General features: G+C 47.8%; 1 protein-coding gene across 3 annotated transcripts; it reads left to right on the top strand.

Moving 5' to 3' along the window:
- CSNK1E (casein kinase 1 epsilon) lies at positions 1-27778 on the top strand. Of its 3 annotated transcripts, none has more exons than XM_090043032.1 (11): positions 1-228; positions 4588-4675; positions 10987-11097; positions 11306-11454; positions 12175-12403; positions 23054-23224; positions 24155-24303; positions 24737-24929; positions 25037-25179; positions 25586-25651; positions 26234-27778. In XM_090043032.1, the coding sequence occupies exons 2-10, from the start codon at positions 4600-4602 to the stop codon at positions 25616-25618; spliced, it is 1254 nt and encodes a 417-aa protein (XP_089899158.1). In that variant the 5' UTR covers positions 1-228; positions 4588-4599; the 3' UTR covers positions 25619-25651; positions 26234-27778. The 3 variants fall into 3 exon arrangements, with proteins under 3 accessions (XP_089899158.1, XP_089899160.1, XP_089899161.1); XM_090043034.1 differs by having other exon boundaries at positions 25040-25179; XM_090043035.1 differs by lacking the exons at positions 1-228; positions 4588-4675 and adding an exon at positions 4824-5037.

Raw genomic sequence — 27778 nt, forward strand, 5'->3', positions numbered from 1 at the left:
GGCGGCTGGCTGCGAGCGGGCGAAGAGCGCGGCGCACAGAGGCGCGGACGGGCGGGCGGAGCGGGCAGAGTTGAGCGGAGCGGAGCTGAGCGGAACGGCGCAGCGCGGGGAGCCGGGCACGGCCGCCCGCCGCCCCTTCCTAATCCTCCGTCATCCGCCGCGGCCCGGCCGCGCCCGCGCCCCGCAGCCTGCGGAGCAGCCTCCGCGCACGGCGCCCGTCCCGCCCGGGTCAGTATTGCGGGGCGCCGCTCGCGGCTTTGGGGGGAAACCCGGGGGGAAAGGCGGCCCCCCCGGCCCTTTGTGTTTGCTGGCAGCGGAGGAGGAGGAGGAGGAGGAGGGAGGCGGCCGGGCCGGGTGACAGGCGCAGGAGGCGGCTGGGGAAGGCAGGGAGGGAGCCCGAGCGGGTGGGCTGTGTAGGGACCGGGGGGTCCCCCCGGCCCGGCCCCCCGCTTTCTGCACCGAGATCATTGTGATCCTGCTGGTGGGGGCTCCTCTCTCCCTGCCTCAGGTCGGAGGGGCTGCCCCCCCTGCAGCTGGAGGGGGCTCTGTTGGCTGTTTTGCTCTCTTTCCCCCCCCCCCGGTCTTTGCTGCTGTTTTTTCCTATGGGGGTTTCTTAAGGGGTGATCGCGATTCTCAGAGGCCACCAGCCAGGTCTGGTTGGGCCGGGGGGGGCTGCTGTTCCCTCTGCTCCCCGGAGCACCCTGCCCCAATTTTTACAAGGTTTTTTAGCAACTGAGATCCCCTCTCCCAGTCCCCATCCCCCACCTCTCCCACTATTGTTCGGTGTGGGGGGAGATCTTGTAAGAGAGAGGCAACCCCTGCAGTGTCAATTTATTATAGATTATAGGTGAGTATTATTATAGATTACTATAGCTAGCTAGATTAGTATATATTATACAGCATTGATGACTAGAAAGTATTATGCCTGGCAAGCTAGGGTGTGTGTTGAGGTTGGGAGCCGGGGGTGCGAGCTGATTGAGAATCAGCTGGGGAAAATCAGTATTTCCTTTTGTGTACTGAAAAGGTTCATGATCCTGAATGTTTTTTTTTTCCTGGCTTCTGGAAGGCGTCTCGCTGGGAATAGGAAGAAAATAAGAAGTTCTGGGCCATTTTATAGGGTTCTGCTGCCTTTTGTGATGCCTTCCCCCACCCCCCCATTAAAAAAAGGGGGGGGGGAGAAAAATAATCCCAGGGTGGACTGTGACTTTGTTTTGCTGCTGGGGGGGGGCAGGGGTACTAAGGGATTTTTAGCTGTCTTGTTTATTCTTTTTTTCCCCTTTTTTTGTTTTTTTTGTTTTTTGGGTTTTTTGTTTGTTTGTTTAACTGTCCGGGTGTGTTGTGTGCCTCTGTTGTATTGGTGTGTGTTGCTTCTTTCTTCCTTTTGGAACTGCGGGAGGGGGCTTGGGGGCCAGCAGGGCCTCTGTTTGTTTGACATTCAAAGCTAGATCCCCCTCCTCTCACCCCCCCATTTTAAATTCTGACCTCTTGTTTCCTTACCCTGCTTCCTTTTAAGAAAAAGCCAGGTAAGTCCTTAATAATCCACAGACAAGGCAGCCTTGGTTACTACTTTCCCCTTCTTGCCAGGGCTCCCTTCTGTCCAGCAGCCTCCATTATGTAGCTGGCCAACTCTTACTCAATATTTGTTCTTTGGGCTTGTGGAGTCCCTGGGTTCCTCACAATTTTTTTTTTGGGGGGGGGGGAGTTCCATTTTTTATTTATTTTAAATAGATTGTATGCTCCTTGCTAGTTTCTGGGCTGTTACGCATGAGGAGGTTGATTGTGTGTCTGTGCATCTGTCTGTCATGGGTTTTTTAATGTAAGGCTCTGTGTGTGTGTGTGTACATGTGTATTTATATAATATAAAGTAGGGTTGGTGCATAGCTCTATGTGTGCGCACAATACTGATGGCAGTATAGTATTTCTAAGCTTGTGTGGTGTGCTGTAGGGGTGTGTGTGTGTATGTGTAATGGGGATATTAATATACATATATAATCAACAGATTGCATACTTGAGGAGGGGTTGAATCCTTTTAGAAAACCAAAGGGTGTAACAAACTAAATGGTTGTCCTGTGAGCCCTGCAAGTGTTGGAGAGCACAGGCCTGACAGCAGGGTAGGTGGGGTAAGGGTCTCCTTGTTGCTGCTTTCTTAAAGACGCACCTGAAGGTTGGGATGAAAATGGAAACTACTAGGGGTGGGGAGGGCAGGAGAGGGCTGGTAAATCTTCTAAGCCCTGGAGCAGGTCTTGGGGTAAGCATAAGTTTTGGTCCTTGCAATGAGTTTATTCTTCTGCTGTCTCAGTGCTCTCCTGCACTGTGCCCCTTCTAGGGCTCTGCCTCCCAAGCTGTACTAGTGGGAGTCACAGTAGGAAGCATGATCATGATCTCTTATTTTGTGTACCACTTGCCAAGCCCCCTGAGCTTCTCTCCTTAGATTTCCCTTTATAGCCTCTTTCCTTGCTGCAGAGCTGTGTGGGGTACCCCTGATCATCGCTCAGTCTGTCCCAGGAGGCAAAGAACCAGAACTGGGCATGGAATAATTCCAGCATAGGGGACAGGTTCGTTTCAGTATAGAGGCCACGGAGCTCAGCCCTGGTGGGAATTTTAGCTGCTCTTGGGATCCAAGCCTGAGAATGGCAATGCAGTCTCCTGCATAACAATGTGAGATGCTACTCTCCAAGTTTTGGGGCCTAAATGCTGGAACTTTGCTAGGCCTTGGTGACTAGTGTTAGACATGGCACCAGGGCAGGGTGCTAACCCTTAGGATGCCAGGCCTGGCCAACATCTGTCTTCACAGGCCCTGGCCCCAGACTGTCACTGATGCTACAGGTTGCTAAGGTCCAGGTATTGGAAGAGCGATCAAGCCAGAAGTATGTTACATAGGGTGATAGACCCCACTGCCTGATCCTCTGATAAAATTGTCTCAAGCTCCTTGTGGTTTTGTTCCCAGGGCTCTGCTTATGCACTTTGTTCCACAAGTCATAAGGGTTTTATAATCTCTAAATGGGAAGAAACTCATGCACATTGGTAAATATTGGACAAGGGTACTCTACCTCTTGGTGTTTGTGTATGTATGTGTGTTTGTAGCTTCTGGTGACGGGAGCTCATCTTTCAGGGTTCATGATGTCTCCTGAATGCCTTGATGGGATTATTTTCCTGCCTGTCTTTCCAGCCCAACCGCTTTTCTGTCTGTAATCCCATCTCCTGGGGCAGGAGAAGCAGCTCTAGCTTCGGGCTGATAGTGTGCCCAGAACCCTATTGCTGGGATTATTTTTGTCTCCCAGCAACAGAGCCATTCCCCTCTTCAAAGATACTTTTTCTCCACTGGGCCTCAGCAGGGGAAAGTTCCTCTGGTCTTGTTTTGAAACTCTGAATCACTTTCCCCACCTTTCTCAGGTGCTTGTTCCCCATTGACTTGGAGTCTGCTTTCTGTATGCTAATCACGCAACTTTACACAAACTACCAATACAGCAGGATCCTCTAAAAAGAGCTCTTTTCTCTCTTCCTCTTCCTCGGACTTGAGCAGGGAAAAACTCCAGGTTGTGACCATCCAGGGTAAAATTGCTGGGAAACCTTTAGGTCACCATTTGGCAGAGGCCTGCTCAAGGAGATGGGTCCTGCAGCGCACCCTAAGGTGGTAAGGCTGGGTCTCTGGTGGGAGTGAGTTCTGCAGTCATGGGCCTTCCACCAAGAATGAAACGCAAGAAGAATGACTCGGCTGAGGGTAATGTCCTTTAGGGGGGCTTTGCGTGCATTTTGAGGGGGGTGCAGGTACTTAGTACTCATGTACCTAGACCACATAAAAGAACGGAGGGGGGCTGAGCTGTGAAAGAAAGCCACCCTGGTGCACTTTAATGCAGGCCAAGGGATCTACCAGGGTAATAGAAGCCATGATCTCTAGTATGGAAAGGGTGCCGGAACATGAAAATAAATCGACTTTGTGGTTTTTGGAACATTTCCTTTCTTTCTGTGTACCCCGTCCCCTGTGCAGAGAGGTGGGACTGCTGGCCCTGCGCGGAGCTCAGGCTTGTGGAGCCGTTGGTTCCAGGGTGTAACTGCCGCAGCAGTGCCGGGCCCTTTGCCGGCGGGGAATCTGGGCTTGGGCAGGGGACTCGCACCTCTTCCATCTTGGCGTCTGTTTTGAGACTAGTCACCTTCCGGGGTTGTATTGCATTAGGCTGCCATGTATGAGGCTGGTCCCGGTGATTTTTAATACTGCTTCTTTCCACACTGCCCAAACCCTTTTTATATTCCTTTTTTTTGCTGCTCAATTCTTTGAAGGCATGATGGAGCAAGGCATCTACCTTAGTTCTTCTGTGTGGCAATACAAAACCCTAAACTGACAGGGATTAGGTCTTACCTTTAGGTCTCAATCCCCAGCCCCTGCTGGCCTTGAGAGGGGTAAGGCATGGACTCCTGGTTTTTTTGATGTGGCATTTCTGACATGATCGCCTAGGATGCCAAGCCTGCAAAGCTTCTGTCCTAGGGAAGGGGGCTAACCATTACCCCAGGTCTCTCATACGATCACATTTGAGTCACTTGCTTCCTGTTTCTGCTCTGACTCTGCATTTCCTTTACTTCCTTTCTCAGTGGTGCTGAACGATGGAACTCCGAGTGGGGAACAAGTACCGGCTGGGCCGGAAGATTGGGAGTGGTTCCTTTGGAGACATTTACCTGGGTAAGTGGCACTCTGCTTGTACTTTGAGCTGTGGGGATGTATCTTTTAAACTCCATGGTGCTGCTTGTAATGGGTAATGATTTGTGGAAGGAATATAGGGGAGGGAGGGAGGGTGAGCCCCAAAGATTACATTGCTGGCTGACTTCCCTAGCCCTTCTCGCTACTGAAAGCCTTCCCTAAGGGACCGGGATTCGGTGAAGACCAGCTTGGTCCAGGCTGGCGAGTGGAAGGAACTGACTTGCCAAACTGATAAGGAATTGGACTACTGTGGACATGTTTGTCAGACCCATTGCAAATCCTGCTTCTGTTCCTGTCCCTCAAGCTCTTCAGTGCAGTGTGTTGCCTTCCTCAAAGGAAACACGGTCAGTGTGAGAGACTGTTAATAGTGGGGAAAGGTGGCTTGGCTTAGCTAGGTCAGGGGATCTGTTATACCACCCTTCTCCAGGATGGAGGGGCAGACCCAGTGAAATCTCCCATGGAGGTTTTCTGGTTCCATGCTGAGAAGGAAGATGTGTATAATTTTTGCCTTCTGACTGACTTCAGACTAACACAGCTAACTACCTCTCTATAGCTTGGATTACCAGCTGGGGTGACCTGAGCTCAGAGTAGTTGCAGGGGCTATGGGGAGGAGCATAACCCTCTCATTGGGATTCCTGTTGGCTTGTCCCTTGGAGAAGGGGGAGAATGCTTCTAGTACATACTAGTCACATCTTGTCTGTCTCTTAGTGACAGCCCCTTAGAACATGTGTTTTATCTGCTGCCATTTTTAGCGGCCCAAAATACAGGATTTTGTTCAAGTGATTATTCGGTGTCCCGTGAGCCACTTTGATGGGAAATAATTTCCTAATGGTAGTGCACTTTATTTTTTATCCAGTTTTCACCAGTACTCCTAGCTACAGCCCCTCAGCCCACCCTGAATGGTTACCCTCCCTCCTTAGTTTTTGCACCCCTTAGAATCTAAGGCTTAGATGCTTATCTCGTGTTCCCCCCCATTGTCATTTAGCCAAGTGATGACATGTATTTGTCTCTTTCTTCATAAACCAGGCTTAGCCTGTCATTGTTTTTGCTATTGTTCTATGAATTTCCTCCATTTTGTCAATCTGCTGAGTTGTCCAGAAGCCAATGCAGTTTTCTAGGTGTGGTTGTGCCAGCGTGGGGTAGCAAAGGGCTGTCCTTGTGAGTGATCTGTAATGTGATGCCCCTGCATAGATTGCTTTGGAGCTCTCTGGCCTCCACCACCCCCAGCTTGCACTGCAAACTCAGCTGTAACTTCCTGGCAACTGTCGCTACAGGGTTTTGCTTGGCCCTGTTGCTCCCCAGTTTCTCCCATTTAATATCTTATCTTGGAAACCTAATCTAAATGGGATTCACTTTATTTCCCACCCATATTTCTAATCACCAGATTTCTGTTTTTATTTCTCTGTCCTCACGGGTGTTTGTAGCTCCTCTTGATTTAATATCCTTCATGAATGTTGCTAATGGACTATCTGCGTTCTTTGCCCAGATGATTGATAAAGATGATAAATAGAAGCAGACTGAGGTTTTCTATTCCATAACACCCCTCCACCCAACACTGCCTACACTTGTTGCTATGTATCATTTGTCTTATGGTTCTTTAGCTGGCTGTCAACTTGGATGTCAATGCTTGTAGAAAAGTGAAGTAAAAAACAATGGGTAATAACTTTAGCACTAATGTAGCAATTTTTGCGTTCAAATTGCTTCATGTGATTTAAGCATTGCAGCACCCAATGAGGTTGGTAAGTGGTGTTATCCTCCTGATCTGGATCTGGAATATGCATGTGGGGAGACCCTCAATTCAGAAAGGTAATGGTCCTGATTACCTCTTGACAACTTACCTGGTCCCCTTACACCTGTGCAAAGGGGATAAAATGTTCTGATCAGGCTGGTCTGTGCACACTTGTCAAGTTTTATGTAACAAAGCAAATTGAGGCCTACAAGGCTCCAAGTCTTGGTAGGCAAAAAAAGTGTGTTTTAAAATACTTGGCTCAAGTGAGAAATTTGAATGCAATGGAAAAACTCATTGAGCTGTAGGCCAGCGTCTTTGAACCTGTGTTAGCTGGTCTTGTTGGATTCTGTATGGTCTTTTCAGTCTGGGGAGCTGGCATGAGGTGTGTGGAGGAAGCTGACACTCCCATTACCCATCCTCTCTGTGAAGAGTGACTTGTTTGCTAGAACCTGTCAGAACCTGCCTCAATTGCCTGTTAGTTCCCTCTCTGAGCATTCGGGCTACAGGGAGAAATGAGATGAAAGCACCATTTGAGCAGCTGGGTCTTCTTGAAGCAGTGTGTTCTCTAACCCATGTGAAGTGCTCCTTGCGGACCATTCTTGGGAGTGGAAATGTTGAAATTTTGCTCTGAGCTTAGCCTGTACACATGCACATCAAACCAATTTCAAATGGTGACTTCACCCCTCTCTTTTGGGCCATCTGCAGTGCTTTTGGAAGGAACTCTAGAGACCCACCCTGCTTTGGCCAGAGAGGGTGAGGGGGGGACCAGACATTGTAGTTGGCCTTTACTGTTTTCCATGGTTCTGTTAGTGGCTCAGTAAACATCAGTTCAGGGTGTGGAAACTTGGACAAATAACAGTTGGGGAGGAGCTTCTTCTTTTTACTTTTTTTTTTTTTTTGGCTGGCTCAGTCAGCAGTGCAGTGCCTTGCCAGAGCTGAAGCGGGGATCTGAGGGTTAGAATAGCAAGAGTTATTGCAAGTCAGAAGCCAGATGCATTAGTACAGCTGTTTGCGGTGGTGGAGAGGCTGGATTGCTTCAGAGAGGAATCATAGAAAGGAGAGTGAGCTGGAGATTGTCTGGCAAGCAAAGCATGCTGGGACACTGGTGGTGTCTGTTTGGACAGTTCCTGGTTGCATGCTCCTCCCTCGCTGGGGAGGGGAGCTCCTTCCCTTTGTTTCCTCAGCTGTTAACTCTCTCTCGCCCTATTTGACTTCTCCCATCTGTTCAGCTGCTATCCTTTCTTCCGTCACTAAGCTGGCAAGGAGAAAGTGGTAGAGGGGGAGGGCGTGGGGAGAAGGAAGAACATGGCTGTTGTCCTTCCGATTATTGTGCTAGACAGGCAGAACTGCCACCTCCTTCAAAGGGATGGATCCCTTGTGGAGAGTGTCTCCTGTTTGGCAGGTGACAACCCTCTGTCCCTGGAGCCCCATTTAAAGAGCTCGTGACAAACGGATTCTGTCTTCACACGGCCCCCACAATGGAGAGCGGCTGGGGGTGGGTGTTAGAGGATTGTGGATAATGCCTAAGTCTCAGGTGGCTGAGACAGTCTTGCAGCATTTGCGTCTGAAACGGTCTTCTCATGCCCTGAACTCCAGGAGCAGCCTCTGGGGAAGGAGGTGGATTGTTAGGTGTCTTGTTTCCAGCTTCTACCAGTCTGAGTTGTGAAAGAGGGTTGGGGTTAAAAGCCATGATGAAAAGGCCAGAACCTCCCGAATGCTTGACCCGTGTCCTGTTGCTGACTGCATGGCTCTGAACAAGTCGCGCAACCAGTCCGGGTGTGTTTCTGTGGCTTGAGTTTAGTATGTACTCGCAGCCAAAGGGTGACAGCGAGGATTTGTTCACTGAACGAGCTTTTAAGAAACGTATGGGGCTTTCACCAAATGCTTTGTGTTTAGTCACTCTGGTAAATACTGGATTAATCCCTGTGGTATAGCTCCCTAAAGCTTTGTCTACTAGTCTATTTCTAAAACATCTGGGGTTGCTTCTACTTCCCAGGGGAAGCTGACACCCTGTATTGGACTTTGCAGGAGATGGGACCCAAAGACTAGGATTGTTTGTCACATCTGGGATTTACATCCTACGGTTACAGGCTTATTTAAAAAAAAAAAAAAAAGTTCCTACTTTCCGTACTGGCAGTGATAATCTCCCACATACAAACAGGCTTGGAATGGCTGCAGTGTCCTCCTTTTTGAAATCTGCCATCAGCCTGAAATAATGATCTGGAGATGTGAACTCACCTATTCTGTTTCTCTTTTTTTTCCCCCTTTCCCTCCTCCCCCCAACATCTTTGGGGTTGTTACTCAAAAGCCAAAAGATGACATTTCTGAGACATTTGTGCATATCCTTCATTGTGTGAGTGGATGGACTGGGATGGGAACAACACCCACAGAGGGAAAGGAACTGTGAATTGCTGCAAGGAGCTGAGAGGAGTGTCAGGAAGGCGGGGAGAAGGGAGGAGAGGGAAGGAAGTTATGCACAGGTCCTAAATACCTACAGTTCTTAACAGGCGAATGTCTTTCCCATTGAGAAATGCAGAATGAGAATAAGGGACTGAACAAATAATTAACTAAAAGCTTAGTTACTATTCAGGGGCCATGCTGTAACTTTCATCTATATGCAAACCGGGTGTGTGTATGAGATGTATATTATAGTCCTAAATATATCTCTGGCCCACAGGCTGTAATATAAAGATGGAATTTATCTCTGTCTCCACATACGACCCTTGGCTAAATGGCTCCTACTCTCAACATGGCTCTGTCCCTCAGTACTGAGCAAAAATATTTCATAATATTCTTCCTGTTACTCCTCCTCCTGCCTTGGTGCAGTCTGAATAATTCTTTTTCCCCTCATTGCTGTTTACAGCCTTCAAATACTTGCAGATTGCTGCCATGTCTCCTTCTTCTTCCCTGCACTTCTTTGTGGTCCCTTCTGCATTTTGGTTTTTTGGATCTTTCTGCTTACATCAGTGTCTGTCCAGGTCCCTGATCTTTTTTTGTTCCTTACCCAAAAGTTCTTACTAGCCTGTCTGTTGCAGACTTGCTACTATAGACTCTAGGTGACATCTTTCTGTGAACAGGGCGTCTTGTTGTTTTCAAGAAGTAGCCACAGGGAATGGACTCTGGGTCCATCTCCTTTTTTTGGAAACAGCATGGGAGAGTAAACCAGAGTGTTGCTTTTTGCCTTTTTGGTTCTAACAAGGGGTGAGGAGGGGGTAAGGATGAAGCCGGGGGGGGGGGGGGAAGAATATGAATAGGATACAAATGCTTTCTTTTTGTGTCCCTCACCAAGGAGGCTCAGCACACCAGCTTGGTCTTTACAGCGGTGGCTCTCGGCCTTTTTAGGTTCAGGGTACCCCTCCATACCTTGTTCTGAATTTGGCACCCCAGTGGAGAATCATTGTTGTGCTGCCTTGGCTTAACCTCAGTGGCTCTCTACTGGGTGATGCTGCCACTGCCACTGAAGCTGGGTGGGATGACCCTATGCACCATGTGCACAGCTGGATTAGGAAGCGACTGTGGCAGGAATGCACATTCTGCCTGCACTAGGGTTATTTGATGAGCCTAAAGTGGCATGATCATGGCCTCCTGCCTCCAACCCTTTCTGGTCTGAATCCCCTCCCCCACTCCTCCTAAAAACAGGTGTGTAGGACAGTTCTCCTTGGCTACTGCTGCCAATGTGGCAGTAATGCCCATGCCACAGCTTCCGTGTTGAGAACCATTGTTTTTGTTGGAAGAATTGACCTGACCTACCAAGGCTGGCTGGATGATCAGCATCTTCTTCTGCGACTCACCCTAGTTCACTGTTTTGTCCCTGTCTTTTCCAGTCCCTTGGCTTCTAGTGGGCTGTATAAACGTTCTTTCCTCACCAGCCTGTCTTTGATTTAATATGCCTGTTCCAGGATTACTTTTGTTGGATATTCTAAGGCACAAGCAAATCCCTTGTGTTACCCGTCTTCTGTGTTTTTGTGCAACCTTTAGTACTTTGTATGCCGCTATATGGGTGGGTTTGAGTTCGAGAAGGGTATTATATGTCAAGACCTATACACAGAACTTTTAAGAGCCTCTGTTTTGTTTCAGTGTGTCATCAGTGTATGTCTTCATAATTCTAATTTTGGGTATGACAAACACTTCCATGTTGACAAAGGGTAACCACACTGGAGAGGTAGGAAGGAGAAAGTAGAGATTTTTGTCTCCTGGGTGGAGGGGCCATTTTGGGATTGTGGGACAAGAGTTACTGCACTTAACTATGCCATTACTGACTGCTTTTGTCAATATAGCTAAAATTCTCATTGTAAAATTTTAAGCTTGCTTTATTGAGATAATGGACAGTTTGCCCCCCTCAGAGATTGCATTGGCTGTCCTTTGCAAGCCTTTCTTTGCAAATACAAGAACTGGAAAAAAGGTGTGTTGGGGGGCAGGCATGTGGGCTGGTTTGTGTGTTTACACGAAAGCTAAAATTATGAAGCTCAGTTCCGTTGCATTCCAGGGCACTGGCTTTTGTGAAAGGGTGTCTAACGTAATTCAAAGCATGTGTAACTTTCACTTTGCCCTTGTTTCTCTGCAGGTGCTAATATTGCCACAGGTGAAGAGGTGGCCATCAAGTTAGAATGTGTCAAAACGAAGCACCCTCAGCTCCACATTGAGAGCAAGTTCTACAAGATGATGCAGGGAGGAGGTGAGATCTAGGGAGGTTGCTGTCTCCAGTGGAGGGAAAGGCAGAAATTGTTTCCACAGGTCTTAAGAGGAGAAAAGGGAAGTGCCGCCAAGGTATCTTAGTGTTGGATGTGTCCTCCTCACCAGGAGATGCTGCTGATGGGTGGGGAGTCAGTGTGATTATCTTCTGTCTGCCTCTGGTTCATGGTGATCTGCTTTTCTTTCTCCAGTGGGTATTCCCTCCATTAAGTGGTGTGGGGCAGAGGGAGACTATAATGTGATGGTGATGGAGCTTCTGGGGCCCAGCCTGGAGGATCTCTTCAACTTCTGTTCTCGCAAGTTCAGTCTCAAGACTGTGTTGTTGCTGGCTGACCAGATGGTGAGTTTCCTTTATAAAGGCATTTGTGCATATCTTGCCCTTGCTTCCCCACCCTCTCCAGTTAGTAGCTGTTGGAGTTCTTGTATTCCGAGCTTTCCCATCTGCTTGACATGAGCTGAAGTGGCTTCTAGGGACTTTCCTCCTAAGGAGGCGGGTGGGGGGCAGTTAAACCATTTATAAAAACCTAGGGATTATTGGAGGGGGATTACATTAGTTGCCCATATAATGCAGTATACAGTCTCCCACAGTGGCCAGCACCGGATGCTTGAAAAGCCAGTGTAAGAGGCCTTCCACACAGAGGTGGGGAATCTGTCGTCTTCCTCCTCCGCACCCCCCCGCCCCCCCCCCCCAAAAAAAGGTGCCCCATATCCTGGTGCCCCATATCCTTACTACTATGTTGGCTGAGCTTTAGGACATAATATTCCTTACAAACTAGCTTCCCCTCGCTGCCTCCTTAGGAAGATTTGAAGTTTTGTCTTGTTCATGTTCTGTTGCCACCTCTCAGTCCCAGTGGGTTGGGGAGAAGTTCCCTTGGCTATGACTTGTGACCTTTGCTTCAGAGTGATAGGAAGCTAGTAGTTTGAACGTACCTCCCCTGCCTGTTTTGGGTAGGCTTGCCAGGTTAGTTGCTTTTCATAAGGCTGTTGAAGATGAGGATTGTAACTGGAACAACCCTAATGAGCTCCCTTTTCCACTTCTTCTGTCTTCTCCCCCTTCCAGATCAGCCGTATTGAGTACATTCATTCCAAGAACTTCATCCACCGGGATGTGAAGCCAGACAACTTCCTCATGGGGCTTGGGAAGAAGGGCAACCTAGTGTACATCATTGATTTTGGCTTGGCCAAGAAATACCGAGATGCCCGGACCCACCAGCACATCCCTTACCGGGAAAACAAGAATCTGACTGGCACAGCTCGCTATGCTTCCATCAACACCCACTTGGGAATTGGTGAGCCTGTTGTCCCATGGACAAATTTTTTGGGGGCGGGGGGAGGAGGTAGTGGGGAATGACTCATCATGTTGAGGGGAGTGCCCAGGCAGTGTAGATCAATGTAAAGGAAGAGACAGCAACTGCTACAGTGAAGCCTGCATAATTACTTCTGTTCTGATCTCCAGGCTGCAGTTGCTCCATGGTGCTTGAAAAGCAGCATGACCTAGTACACAAGGTGCTGAACTGGGACTTGGAAGGCCTGGGATTGTATTCCTCACTCTGCCCCTGAGTTGCTGGGTAACCTTGGGCTAGTCACTTCTACACTGTCTACCTTTATTCCTCCCAATCCTAGTCTGTCTTTTGTTCATTCTGCATGCTATGGGGTGTTGATGCACATGCTTGGGAAGGGGGTGGGGGGACACTTTAATTTAAATCACATGGTGTATCAGGGTCCTCATGTTGAAAAGTGGCAGCAGGAATGCTTTAAATAAAGTTTGTCAGACAAGCTTTAGGTAAAACACCCCTGTCACCATTTTTCAGTGTGGGGTGTTGATGCACATGACATTGGAGTCTGCTGGGGCATGGTAATTACCACGCTACAGCAGACTTGATTAATTAAGTCAACTCTGATGCGCTGTAATTATGTGCAGTCTCACTGCACATGTATAGGTGTCATACATTTTTGTATGGTAAGGGTGTTAAACTCATCCGGCCCTGCAGGCTGGATGAGTGATGTAGGACTGGTCTCTGCCAAGGGTGGGGGCATTCAGATGTTGAGATGGTGGAAAAATTGCATTTGCAAGGACTTAACCCCCCCCCCCCCCAAGCAACTACCCTTTTAGGCAGAGACCTGAAGAGCAGGCTGTAGGTGTGGAGCTCTGCCAGTCAGGTCAGCACTTAGTGCCTGGTGATATGCCCAGCTCCTTTCACCATTTCAAGGCTGGGAAAAGGTGCCGGGAGTCCTATCTGGATGCTGCTGGAAGTCAGGGGTTTGTTTGTCAGTTTGTCTTGTCCTCTGGCTAGTAAACATCTAATGTTCCAATCTTCTTCCAAACCTCACTGAGGTGGGATATGGGGCTGGTCTCTTTGCTCGGGCATCTGACTACTGTGAGGAGCAGGGAGATGAGGTCTCTCCTTTTTTGTGCAGCCTCTCACACTGGGCCCATGTCTCCCATGCCTCATTTCCTTTCTTTTGCTTGCAACTTGGTGTATCAGCTGCGGAGTGAGTTTCGTAGCCGCCCACAGTGCGTTGAACAGCAGCAGTAAAAATGTTCAGCTTCTTAACTTCAGCTTGTGGCTGGTGGGCAAAGTTGTGAGCAGCAGGAACACACTCACACACTCACACACTCACACACTCACACACTCACACACTCACACACTCACACACTCACACACTCACACACTCACACACTCACACACTCACACACTCACACACTCACACACTCACACACTCACACACTCACACACTCACACACTCACACACTCTCTCTCTCTGCAGACTCAGGAAGATGGCAAGCCCAGTGCTGTGCTCAGTTTGCAGTCAGATGCCTTTCTCCAGAATCATAAGGAGGAGAGTGCATTATAGTAATCTGTTTCTGCAGGATTTTACATCCCTGTGGGTCCCTAGGAAAAGCTTTTCAGATGCTATAGAGGCAGAACTTGCTCTGCAAAGTAGATATGGATTGCCCTTGCTTGTTGGGGGTGCTGCATAATGGGGTGTAGGTGGCTCTACTGTTCTTGGCTATATCTGAAAAATGTGGCAAGTCTCTGGGCCCAATTTAACTCTTTTTAGTGGGCCCTAGGCAAACAAACTCGTGGGCCCCAGATTGGTTGAGATCCCCTTCCCCACCCAGTGCTGCTGTCTGCAGGCAGTGGGGCTTGGAGCTGCTTCTAGGAAGTAGCTCCGCTGCTGCAGCACTGGCAGAAGGGAAGGGAGGCAGATGGGGCCATTCGTGCTAACACATGGAGTGAAGAACCAGGGCCCCCAGCAGCTCAGGGCCAGAGGCATGTGCCTAGTTTGCCTATGCATTACTCTGGCCCTGGCCAGCCATGTAGGTCCTTGCAGGCCATATTTTGGTCCAGCTTTATATATAACCTGACTGTGCAGTCCTCATTAAATATGGCATGCTACCAGGACTGGAACCTTGAGCATGCATAAAATAGTCCCAACTACTGTCTGTCAACAGCTGTTTTTTCTTTTTGTGGCTGCCATGTCTGAACTGAACTACCAAGAGGCTAAGCATTCAAAACAGGTGTTTGAATTGCCTGCCATTGTCCTAACTCTTTAGTCCTTTGCTTCCGGAGTCAGGCACATGCACCAAGATGCATGTCTAGATGTTGTTTGCTTTTCAAAGGGTAAGTGGCATGTGTCATAAATCTGGGAGTGACACTTGTGTGGCTTTCTTTCCCCTCCATTTTGTGCGAATATTGGTCCATGCAATAGCTCTTAGGAGTACTGTTTCCATTTGGCCATTGGTTTCTCTGCATCATGGCAGGGTGAAATGATTAACTTGTTGAGGGAGTCAGTATGAAAGCCACAGTTGGAGCACTAGGGCTTCTGGCTTACGGCACCTGAGACTTCCCCACTTGACAGATTTCTGTGGGGCAGCCGTTCCCCCTGGGAACTTTAAGTGTGAACAGTTGACTTTTCAGTTACGTTAATGCATAGATCTTAGTAACTTTGAGGGCAGAGGAGCCAGGTGTCACTGCATTTGTGAGACAGGAATAGCGAGCAACTTAATGCCTTTATTTGTATGTGCAGACTTGGGATTGGGCATTCCAGTGTCTGGAGGAAATGCATTCTTCTCCTGGCGACTAGAGAAACAGTGGGCGGGAAGAGCAGGGAGGGTTTCCACAGCTGGAGACTTGTTACTGGGGGAGTCATTTGACTATGGAGCCCTTGGTTCATGCATTCCAGTCAGTTTTCACATGCTCTGGGGATGAGAATCCTTTGCATCCTTCTGAGCTTGTCAAATCCAAAATAGATGTCCAGGGGTGCCCAGGAGACAGACTAGTAGATTCTGTCTGGAGGAGGGAGACGGGGGAACTATTTTTCCCTCCCCATCTCTAAATGCCTTTTATAGATGGCACCAGCCTGGGCCAAACAGGTCTTGTAGCATTTCTGCAGGTCCAGCCTCCATTCACGCACTGTTAAAGGTACTAATCATTCTGCAATGTGCTATCCTGGAGTGAACAAAATCTGACCCAATGTCAGATGGGAAAGAAGTGACTTGACAAGGACTTTCCAAGGGCTGGAGAGGGTTTGGGCTGATTCCAGGAAAGGGAGCCAATCTCTAGGGACTCGCACATGGAAACATTGTTGTTTTGGAAGGGGCAGGTGGGGGTCACTGTTCTGGGAATCGGGAAGGACATCTGGCTGCAGCGATTCGGGCTGGGTGGTGAATCTCATCTGGTGTAAATCTTATATCACTTTTGTCCAGACATGTTCTCTCCACACAACCTCCTGCCCATTTCTGACTCAGGTTTCATCTGGAAACCAGCTAGGTGGAAGGGGGGGCAGGGACAGGGCTGGGCCAGCCCTGTCCCTGAGGTGGGAGGAAAGCAGTCTTAAGCAGGGTGGGGGAGAGGGTTATTGGGCAGAGAGGAAGGGGAAAAGGATCAGCAGCTTGCTGCAGTTGTGTAGCTGCTCAAGCTGAAACTTGATGAACTGTGCTGCCTGTGATCAACTAAGTACAGGTCTGAGTTGTAATCCCACCTCCAGACCTGACTTACTCCGTCACTTCAAGTCAGTCTCTTCTTTTTGTTTTTCTCTTACAAGCAGGAAAAAGTGGAGACCTTTCTGTGCCCCTCTGGGTGTTGTGAGGACAAAGTGTTTTCTACTCATCTGGGTATAAGAAGCGGCATTCCTGAGTGGAGGGTGATGGTGGGCTTTGAGGTTGAAGTTGCCTAGTGTTAGCAAAGCACAGAGACTGAACAATATAATAATGTTAATTGTGCTTTTTTAATATATAGTCCTAGGCCAAAACTGTGTTTATACAGAGCTAAGTTTGAGAGTGTGTGTCTTTAACAGTAGAATATTTAATAGGGATGGTGTTGCGATAATTGCAATCAAGCATAATTAAAAACTCAGACATGTTAAGGTGAGGCAATGCACACTTGGGGTATACACACAGATGCAGCTCTGTTGTCAAGCACCATAGACTTCTTTTTTCAGAGTTAAAACCCTCACTAAAATGCTGCATATGGACCACACTTTAAAGTGTGATGACCTTTGGTTGTGGGAGGTAGTGACTTTGTCTTAGTATCATAGTCATAGAAAATGAGGGTTGGAAGGGACCTCAGGAGGTCATCTAGTCCAACCCCCTGCTCAAAGCAGGACCATCCCCAACTGGATCATCCCAGCCAAGGCTTTGTCTAGCTGGGTATTGAAAACCTCTAAAGATGGGGAGAGTTCACCACCCCTGGATAACCTGTTCAAGTGTTTTACTACCCTCCTAGTGAGAAAACTCTTTCTAATATCTAACCTAAACTTCCCTTGCTGCAACTTGATGGTTGCTCCTTGTTCTGTCATCTGCCACCACTGAAAATAGCCTAGCTCCATCTTCTTTGGAGCCCCCATTCAGGTAGTTGAAGGCTGCTATTAAATCCCCTCTGTTTTCTCTTCTCTAGACTAAATAAGCCCCTTCAGCCTTTCCTCACACATCACATCCCCCAGCCCTCTCACCATTTTTGTTGTTCTCTGCTTGACTCTCCAATTTGTCCACATCCTTTTTGTAGTGGGGGGGGTTGAGGGCGCAAAGCTGAACACGGTACTCCAGATATGGCCTCACCAGTGCTGAAGAGAAGGGAATAATCACTTCCCTTATCTGCTGGCAACACTCCTACCAGTGCAGTCCAGTATGTTGTTAGATTTCTTTGCAACAAGGGGACACTGTTAGCTCATATTCAGCTTATTGTCCACTGTAATCCCCAGGTCCTTTTCTGTAGAGTTGCTGCCCAGCCAGTCAGCTCCCAGCTTTTACTGGTGCACGGGATTGTTCTGTCCTAAGTTCGGGACTTTGCAGTTGTCCTTATTGAACCTCATGATATTTCTTTTGGTCCAGTCCTCCAATTTGTTGAGTTCTCTCTGAATCCTAGCCTTACCCTTTAGCATATTTACTACTTCCCCCAGCTTGGTGTCACCTGCAAACTTGCTGAGGGTGCACTCTATGCCATCTTCCAGGTTGTTGATGAAGATACTGAACAAAACTGGCCCTAGAACCAACCCCTGGGGCACTCTGTTTGATACTAGCTGCCAACTAGACATCGTGCCATTGATTACTACCCTCTGAGACTGACGATCCAGCCAGTTTTTTTCTATCCACCTTGCAGTCCGTCCATCCAGCCTGTACTTCCCTAGGTTGCCTGCAAGAATGTTGTGGGAGACTGTGTCAAAAACCTTGCTAAAATTAAGGTACGCCACATCCACCAGTCTCCCTGCATCCGCAGAGCCAGTCATCTCCTCATAAAAAGCAATCAGGTTGGTCAGGCATGACTTGCCCTTGGTGAATCTATGCTGACTATTCCTAATCACCTTCTCATCCAAGTGCTTAGAAATGGATTTCTTGAGGATCTGCTCCATGATTTTTTGGGGACCGAGGTGAGGCTGACTGCTCTATAGTTCCCTGGATCATCCTTTTGCCCTTTCTTAAATATGGGCACTATGTTTGCCAATCATCCAGGACCTCTCTTGATCACCATGAGTTTTCAAAGATGATGGCTTGTGACTCTGCAGTCATATCAGCCAACTCCCTCAGCACCCTCAGGTGCAGCCCATTCGGCCCCATGGACTTGTATATGTCCAGCTTTTCTAAATAGTCCTTAACTTGTTCTTTCACTTACTACGCTTCATAACTGAGAACTTTAATGACACCATGCATAAGAACACAATTTTGTTTGTGAATCTGTATTAGATTCCCCTCCCCAGTCATGGTCTAGCTTTAAGGCGGAGTTAAAGTGTGGGTGAGACATGGAAGGGTTGCATGCTTTTTTTTTCTGTCTGCAGGGTGAACTTATTTTGCATGCTAGGTTGTCTTATTTTTCCAGCCATTCATGCTATCGGCGCTTTGATCTGTACGGGCAGAGATGAGATGGGGGTGTATTAATAGCTTCCTTTGATTTGGTTACTAGGGAGGTTTGAGCTGCTCAGCCTCCTTACTAGAGACAAGGCTTACTAGTCAGTTGTGCCCTGTTTCGCCCTTGTGCTTGCTGAAGCCCAGATTATTCTCCAAACTTCTTGAAATGATAGCTGTTGTTGTGTTCCAAAATTGCTTGTATTGCATAAAAACAGAAGTAAGTCTAGCCACGTCTCTTTAATTCAGTCTTTTGTGTGTTTGGATTCTAGCATAGTCTTTTATTATGCAGCTGGCTATTTCCAAAGAGACCCTGCCTCATTCAGTGAATGGGTATCTATTCAAGATACAGTAAAAGCCGTGTTATCCGGCACTTCGTTAACTGCCATGCTCTATTAACCGGCATGCCGGTCGATGTGGCAAAAGTGAAGCTGGAAGTCCTGCTTCCAGCTTCACTGAGTCCCACTTTTGGCCATGACCCAGAGCAAAGCAGTCTGCGCGGGGTCCCCCCTTGTTTAATTCTCTTCATTTTGTGTGTATGCTCTGGTTTCAGTGAGCCCATATATGCAAGCCTTGCACTGAATGCACAGTTACTGGTTTTCTTAAGGGCATATTTACTGTTTTCTTCAAGTGCTCCAGAAATATAAGCAACCTTGTGATGTTGGAAGGTACAATCCCTGTTTTAAAGTGGGAAAGTGAGACACAGAAAAACTAAAGCCAAAACTGCCAAAAGTATTAATCTGGGCACCCCAAATTAGTGCTTTTCCAGACCGTGATGTTTTCCAGTGTTTCCAAGGCATTTTTTAGCGTGCCTTGTCCAAAAGCACAGCTATTTGGCCATGGTTTCAGTTCCAAGTGCTTAGGACTTCCGTAGATCAGACAGCCAAGTTAAAACACTTCTATCTCAAAAATGAGGAATGTGCAGTAAGGGATGAACTTGGAAAAGCTTGCTTGAAATGGTTTTCCCAGGATCATGTAGGCACTGTGTGGCCCAGGCAGGGAAAGTGCCCAATACTGTCCTGGCTTAGCATTCAGATATCTTAATCTGTGACTGTCCTTTTTTTCTTCCTGTAATCTCCTGGCTCATTCATTACACGCTTAACTGCTTCAGCAAATGAAGGAAGGTGCATGCATGCATGCACACTTCCCTATTCAGCCTAGCTTCATCCCTGAAATAGCTCTTTCCTGTGTGCTGAATGAAAAAAGGGGGGTCCTGTGGAAAAAGTGGAATGTGTTCATTTAGCTAAGGGCTGTCTTATTGCACATACCCCAGTTATTAAATTGAATTAAGATAACACAGAAAACTAATTATGGAATTTTTTAACATTTGCGTGTCTGATTTTTGCAACCTAGCTTGTTCTTCTAACCTAGAGGGGTGTATGGTTGTGTTTCTTTAAATACTTTCTAAATTTTAAAACAAGCTTAAAAAACACAAATCGCCAGACGCCAGATTGGCCACCACTTGGTTCATCAGTAGAGTTTTGGTCCGCTGCTTTGCTACATATGGTCCTTGGTTGAATTAACAAAGTAAACAATTGTGGCAGAAATAGTAGGCTATCATCCTTTGAACTGGCTGGTCCCTGAAAGAGGGGGAGAAATACATTTCCAGTGGTTTCACCACTCGCTGCATTAGTCTGCCAGCAACAGAATGTGAAGATTTGTTCTATAGAGGAGTATACCCTATCATTTGAAAACTCCTGGTGCTTTGGTGTAGTGCCCAAAGACTGGAAGAAGGCCAGTGTGGTGCCTATCTTCAAGAAAGGGAGGAAAGTGGATCCGGCTAACTATAGGCCCATCAGCCTGACTTCTGTCTGGGAGAAGATCTTATAAAAGTTTATTAAAGAGGCCATCCTTAACGGACTGGCTGACACCAACATCCTAAGGGATAGCCAGCACGGGTTTGTTGTGGGTAGGTCTTGCTCGACCAATCTCATTTCCTTCTACGACCAGGTGACCTATCACCTGGACAAGGGAGAAGAGATTGATGTCATATATCTTGACTTCAAAAAAGCCTTCGATCTGGTATCCTACGATCACGTCTTGGCGAAACTGGCCAGTTGTGGCCTTGGGTCCTCCATGATCCGCTGGCTGGGAAATTGGCTCTGTGGTCAGACCCAGAGGATTGTAATTGATGGTAGTCGCTCATCATGGCATCCTGTGACCAGTGGGATCCCCCAAGGCTCTGTCCTTGGACCCATACTGTTCAACATCTTCATTAATGATGTGGACATTGGAGTCAGGAGCGGACTGGCCAAGTTTGCCGATGACACCAAACTTTGGGGCAAAGCATCCACGCCAGAAGACAGGCGGGTGATCCAGGCTGACCTGGACAGGCTCAGCAGATGGGCAGATGAGAACCTGATGGTGTTTAACACCGAAAAATGCAAGGTTCTCCACCTTGGGAAGAAAAACCTGCAGCATCCTTATAGGCTCGGCAGTGCTATGGTGGCTAGCACTACAGAAGAAAGAGACTTGGGGGTCATCACTGACCACAAAATGAACATGAGCCTGCAATGCGATGCTGTGGCTAGTAAAGCGACCAAAATGCTGGCTTGCATCCATAGATGATTCTCAAGCAAATCCTAGGACATCATTCTCCCATTGTACTCAGCCTTGGTGAGGCCGCGGCTGGAGTACTGCGTCCAGTTTTGGGCTCCACAATTCAAAAAGGATGTGGAGAAGCTTGGGAGAGTCCAGAGAAGAGCCACGTGCATGATCAGAGGTCAGGAAAACAGACCTTATGATGACAGGCTGAGAGCCTTGGGGCTCTTTAACTTGGAAAAGTGCAGGCTCAGGGGTGATCTGATGGCCACCTATAACTTTATCGGGGTGACCACCAGGATCTGGGGGAACGTCTGTTCACCAGAGCGCCCCAAGGGATGACGAGGTTGAACGGTCATAAACTACTGCGAGACCTGTTCAGGCTGGACATAAGGAAGAATTTTTTTTTACTGTCCGAGCCCTCAAGGTCTGGAACAGCCCGCCATTGGAGGTGGTTCAAGCACCTACATTGAACACCTTCAAGAGCAAATTGGATGCTTATCTTGCTGGGATCCTATGACCCCAGCTGACTTCCTGCCCTTTGGGCAGGGGGCTGGACTTGATCTTCTGAGGTGCCTTCCAGCCCTAATGTCTATGAAATCTGTGAAATTTGTAAATCTTTTGGCTTCAGTATCTGACTCCATGTTCCCCTTCTTCCCTCATTTCTGCACACCTCCTTGTTTCTCATTTTTCCTGTGTTCTGATCTATAGCTTTCTCTTCTTCCTTGCTATCTGGGAGCCAGCAGGGGGAGCATTGAGAGCATAGGAGAAAATTCTACCCCTATACTTGGTTCCAGTTCCTAGTCACTCACCTGTCCCCTGCTGCCAAGAGCTGCTGATCCCCTGTATCCCAAGTGTGGACTGGGTCTTCACAGAATTTCTCTGCCAAACTTTACCAGCCCTCTTCAGACCGTGCACAAACTGTAGCTATATTTGGAGGTTTATAACTTGGGCAGATTTCCACAGGGTTGCAGAAGACCAGGGCGACTTTATCCCTGGTCCCTGCTTCCCCAAAACAAATTTGAAGCCCCAGCTCCAAAGCATGAAAGAGCATGAATTTTTCAACATAACATTGTGAAGAATCATCTTCTGTACTGGGCGGGAGGTGAAATGGGCAAAACAAAATATTTCTCCCTAACCTCATCTCTGAAATGGCTGACCATTTTTAGCTGGAAGTTTCCAAACAAACGCACAGAAAACCCCCTCTGAGCCTGAGGCAGACACCCAGTGTGAAACATGTTTAAGTTTAGCTTGCCTGTGTGTGTGTTAAGCAAAGAAACCAATATTATAGTGGGTAAATATTGGGCAGCCTCTACCAGAGATGGAGTTGGTGGTGACGTCTTCCACATCCAATTGGTGGGGAAAATCTTTTTCAAACCCTACCTTAACACTGATTCATAAACTCCTTTTGAACTTTTGATAATTTTAGCCCAAAAGGCAGGTAAGTATCTGAAAAAAAATCTTAAGTTATTTAGAAGTTATAACATTTAAGGCCAGAAGGGACGGTGTAGGTCACTTATTCTGGCCTGTGAGACATAGATGTTCCAATTAATTTCATGGCCTGTTCTTGTTGCAACAGTATCATCCTTTCCTTCCATAACCACCTCAACCATGATTAATCTACTTAGTTTTGAATGGGATTCTGAGCTGGGTGTGTGGAGAGGGTGTTGTTGTGATATCTTGTTTGTGGCGCTGACTAGGAATGATGGAGTGGGGAGTCTGTAGCATCAGGGCAGCACTGTGGACAAGGGGTGGGTGCCTGTGCGTAAATGAGCCTGCCTACATATGGGAATTACTGACCTAATTACTCGTTTCTGAAGTGGAACTGGCTAAATCATAAAAAGCAGTCTTTATTCCACAATAAGAATATTCGTATGAGGGTTTGCACTGGACTCATTATTCTGGGATATCTATTTTGATAAATTTATCAGCGCGGAGGAGGCTTTTTGGAAGCAAAAGCATTTGTTTCTTGTTCCTTGTATAAGTCTGACACCATGTGACTGCTGCCAAAACAGCTCTGGTCACGCCTCCTCATGTGTAAACCTCTCTCTTTCAGAACAAAGCCGCCGTGATGACCTGGAGAGCTTGGGCTATGTGCTCATGTATTTCAACTTGGGCTCGCTGCCCTGGCAGGGCCTCAAGGCTGCCACCAAGCGCCAAAAATACGAGCGTATCAGTGAGAAGAAGATGTCCACACCCATTGAGGTGCTCTGCAAAGGATACCCTTGTAAGTGCTGTAAGCTGTGGGCAGATAGCTGGGCAATAAGGCAGTGAGGCAGTGTGATCTGCTGGAGCCCTGATGAATCTGACTTCTGATAGCTGTGGGGGGCATGGCATATGTTGATGCATATCCTGTTGGAGAGCAACTGCAGTAAACTCTGCTTCATTCATCACTCCAAGGGGAATGCAGATCATGCTGAATTATCCAAAAGTGATCAGTTAATTAAGAGTTGATTGTTTTGGGTGGGGAAGGAGCAGGGAATTAGTCCAATATGGTGAATTAACCAGTGTTTATTGTAGTTGCACTAATAATGCCAATGAAGAGAGAGTGGGGATGAGGGAACATGAGCACCACAGTTGTGGTGTAGAAATGAGACTCCCCCCTGGAAATCTCTTAGGAACTAATTTTGGGTGATCAGTACATTAGGGGTGATCCAGTTTAGAGACAGACCATCACGGAAGAAGGTTTGGAGCTTGTGTTGCCATACATGGTGTTGAAGAGGCTATGGCATCTAGTGGTAGGGTATAGTCAATGCTGCTCTGGACTACTTTGGCCCTGTTCTCCCCCCACAGGCCCCCCCTCCCTTCCACATCTCTGTTCTGCCTATTTTGTAGTGACAAAATCTCTCCTTTCCCTTTATTCCTGGATATATCCTGGGGACTATGTGACCTACCCCTTGCTTGAAAAGCAGCCAAAGAGGTGAGGTGAGCAGGCATTTTCCCCTCGTATGAATTGGGTGGATTCCTCCATACCCAACACAAAGGCTCTCCAAGGAGAGAAAGTAGCTTAATGCTGCCCTTCTGATCTAGCACTTTTTTTTGGGAGATGTCCTGGCCTTCCTGGCTTCCCCTGGAGATTCATTTTGGGGGTAAGTTATGGTGCCTCACTGAAGCAGAGTGGTGTTTAATGACCAACTGTTGCTTTGCCTCTTCCCAGCTGAGTTCTCGACGTACCTCAATTTCTGCCGCTCGCTGCGGTTCGACGACAAGCCTGACTACTCATACCTGCGACAGCTTTTCCGCAACCTCTTCCACCGCCAGGGCTTCTCCTATGATTATGTCTTTGACTGGAACATGCTCAAATTTGTGAGTGAGACACTGTCATGTGGGGCACACTACGTCAGGGTGGGCTGGGCTGGAGAGTTTGACTGTGTGAGTCTGACTATTCATGAGCAAGAACATGGGCAGTGTAGGTAGGTGTAGAGCAAGATGACGGTGTTAATTGGTGAGTGTTGCTACTGTCTTACATCTTTTGGGGCTGTCTGTCCCATGTCTAATGCATTGTGTAGATTCCAGTAGCTTCTGCAACCACTTACATGCTTTTCTCTCTCCTATTTCTTCACACATGAAATTGAAGCCTGGTGAGAAAAGGTTGTGCAACACTCCTTTTTTAGGACCATACCTTAAACCTTACCTAGGGAAGGTGCAATTTCGAGGCAGGGGGTGGATGGAGAGGGCTGCCTTGCACTCTTCTTGGCTGATGGCTGAGGGTGCCACGGGCTGGGGGTGTCTGTTTCAGGGAGCGGCCCGGAATCCCGAAGACATGGATCGAGAGCGGCGAGAGCACGAGCGAGAGGAGCGGATGGGGCAGCTCCGGGGCTCTGCCACACGGGCACTGCCACCAGGGCCCCCAGCTGGAGCTACTGCCAACCGTCTTCGCAATGTCGCTGAGCCCATGGCTTCCACACCCACTTCCCGAATCCAACAGTCTGGTGAGTGTAGAGAGGGGGAAGATGGGGGAGGGCCAAAGTGCACGTAAGCCCAGAAATCAGAAGCATTGAACACTTGTCTCTTGTATCTCTTTTCTCTGTCCCTTAAGTAGGAAACACGTCCCCCAGGGCAATCTCACGAGTGGACAGGGAACGGAAGGTCAGCATGAGGTTACACAGGGGAGCCCCAGCCAACGTCTCCTCCTCTGACCTCACAGGTCGGCAAGAGGTGTCACGGATTTCAGCATCGCAGGTGAGTCCCTGCCCAGAGTCTTGCCCAGAATGGCATCAGACAGGCTGCACCCAGAGGACTGTGGGAGCTGGTGGCTGTTGAATTGGCTCCAGAAAGGGGATGTCCTGTTCCTGCAAGAAGGTGCCTGTTGTAAAGCCTTTGGCCCCACTGTGTAGTTATTGACTTTCTAGGGGCTGATGCTGGATGAGCTCTTCTTGGCCTGGCTTTCAGGATACTGCCAGAGCAAGCCGTCTTCTGGCTTTCTCCCTGACTAATGCATAGAATGGCATGGGGCAGCATGTTCTTGGGAATTCAGGCTACAGTGACAGTGTCCACTAGAAGCATCAAGGTTGGGGAATGTACAGAGCACTCAAATGGGAGATCCAACCTTCTTCCTCCCCTCCCACTCTCCCTTATTCTGTTCTAGACAAGTGTGCCATTTGATCACCTTGGGAAGTGAAGAAGGGATGCCACCGGACCAGTGTTTGCTTAGGTGAGTGCCCTCCCTGGTGCCCCTGGTCTCGCCAAGGAGAAAAGGTCTGGCGCCAACTATCAGCTTCAAGCCTGGGTGCTGCTGTAGTGGGTCAGTGTGTTTCCCTTCCTTCACTTATCCCAGTGAAATGTCTTTTGGTCATGTTGAGGGACAAGCAAGATGCACATCCTTCATTGACAATCCCTGTGGGAGAGGGAAGGACACATGGCACCATGTCTGGAGAGACAGATCAATGTGGCTGTCTGCAGCTGTGTCATGTTAATGGGAGGGGAGGTGTTGACATTCATTCATTCCATTGCTGTCTAGTGGAGGAAGGCTGTAGAAACCACTCCTATTCCTAGAGTGGGCATCCATTTTATTGTTTCCTAATTAGTGTGGTCTTAATAGTATGATGGTGCTTAGGGGAGGTTTGGGTGTTTGACCTGTGTGTCCCTCTCTTGGAGAGAGATAATTCTGTGGGGTGGTGGTGGAACTAGTGGAAGGGAGTAAATTTGGATTAACAAGCTTAAATTGTCATTGGAACCAGTGAGGAGATCTGCCTTTCCTCTAACTCTCTCTTCCCTTTCCATCCTTCTCTTGCAGTGTCTTCACTGTATTTTTCTTTTAAACAAAAAAAATCCCAACAACAACAAACACAAAACAACAACAAAAAAACCCTTAAAATAAAAAGACAAAAAACAACAACAAAAACAGACTTTTTTTTTTGCCAACGTCAAGGAGACAAGCTGCCCCCATAGCGGTGTGAAACCATTCTGAGATTGCCGCCTATGTTCCCTGACATCAGCGCCTCCAAGAACCCAACAGCGCGGGAGTCTTACAGAAACACCTCTGCTGCCTTCGTGCAGCTCCCCTCCCCTCTCCCCCCTCCCCCCTGCCCCACCATCTTCTCGGCTCACTCCCCTCTTTCCCCCCCATCCTTGTTTTGGTCTGTCTGTCTTCTTTTTCCCCCCCTTTAAATAACTTTCCTACCCTTATTTTGGTTTATTTTGGACATTAATGGTTTTAGCATAACTTTTTTTAATTTTAATTCTCTCTGTTGCACATGTGTGCTCTTTTTTCCCTCTCTTGCGCTCACTCTCTCTCTCTTTTCTCTTTCTTTTTCCCCCGAGAACAAGGGGTGGATTTGTTTTTCAGGAGTCTCCTGAGACTTGAATTCCAGCCTTGACTGGTGGGAGAAGTCTTGACTTTTTTTTTTCCCCCCTTAAGCATTAAAAGAAATGGGTTGCAAGTTGTTAGGGGAGCCTTGGGTGAGGCCTCCCATGCTTTGAGGCTTCCTTTCCCTGGATGCCACCTCAGCACTGTTGTGGGCAGTAAGAAGTGCCAGGCAGGCGCAAATGATACGAACAGCCACAGCGTGTCAAGGATTTCTTTCTGGAGGGGGGACCCAGTTGCGTGGATGAGGCAAAGTCAAGCTTGAAGGACAGGGAGATTGTAACCCACTTCCCATCCTGGTGGTGGGATCTTTGTCTGGCCATGTGTGGTGTTTTCTTGTTTTGTTTTGTTCAGGGTTTTTATTTTATTTTTATTTAAATTCCCCTTATTTTACCGAGGAGAGTGGTGGGATTCAAGGAGGAGTGGGGTATGCAGAAACAGGGGTTTGGTCTTGTTGGGGGAGGATGACCTATCCTTGGTCTCTTTCCGCCCACACCCTAAATAAGATCCAATGTCTGGCAGCCCTCCTCCCTCGCCCACCACTTTAGTTTTTAAATACATTTTAGGAATACTCAAGACACCAACCTTCTTGGGTTTTAAAACGCAATGATCACCACTGCGACTTATGGCCTCTTCCTGGCGCACTGACACTGTAGCATGAAGCCAGTGGGTGGTTGGACGTGCAGGGCTTGTGTTATTTTTGTTTTGTTTTTATCCTTTCTATTTAACAACTTTTTTTTGTTTATTTCCCCCTTATTTTTTTCCTAATTTATTTACCCCTCTTACTGTCTCTCTTTTTTTAATTAAAGAGCAAAACTTTTTATTACTTTGTAATTTAAAAAAAGGAAAAAAAAAACCTGAAGAACTTTGGGAGGGGGGGGAATTTTGTACTTTTTTCCTGTGTAAATATTGGACTTTTTTGAGCTTTATCGTGGTTGTTAATTTGAAGTAATAAAGTAGAAAATGATAAAGTGA

Source organism: Crocodylus siamensis, chromosome 4, assembly GCF_052110815.1.
Source record: "Crocodylus siamensis isolate JL-2025a chromosome 4, ASM5211081v1, whole genome shotgun sequence".
In the NCBI taxonomy this organism is placed as follows: Eukaryota; Metazoa; Chordata; order Crocodylia; family Crocodylidae; genus Crocodylus; species Crocodylus siamensis.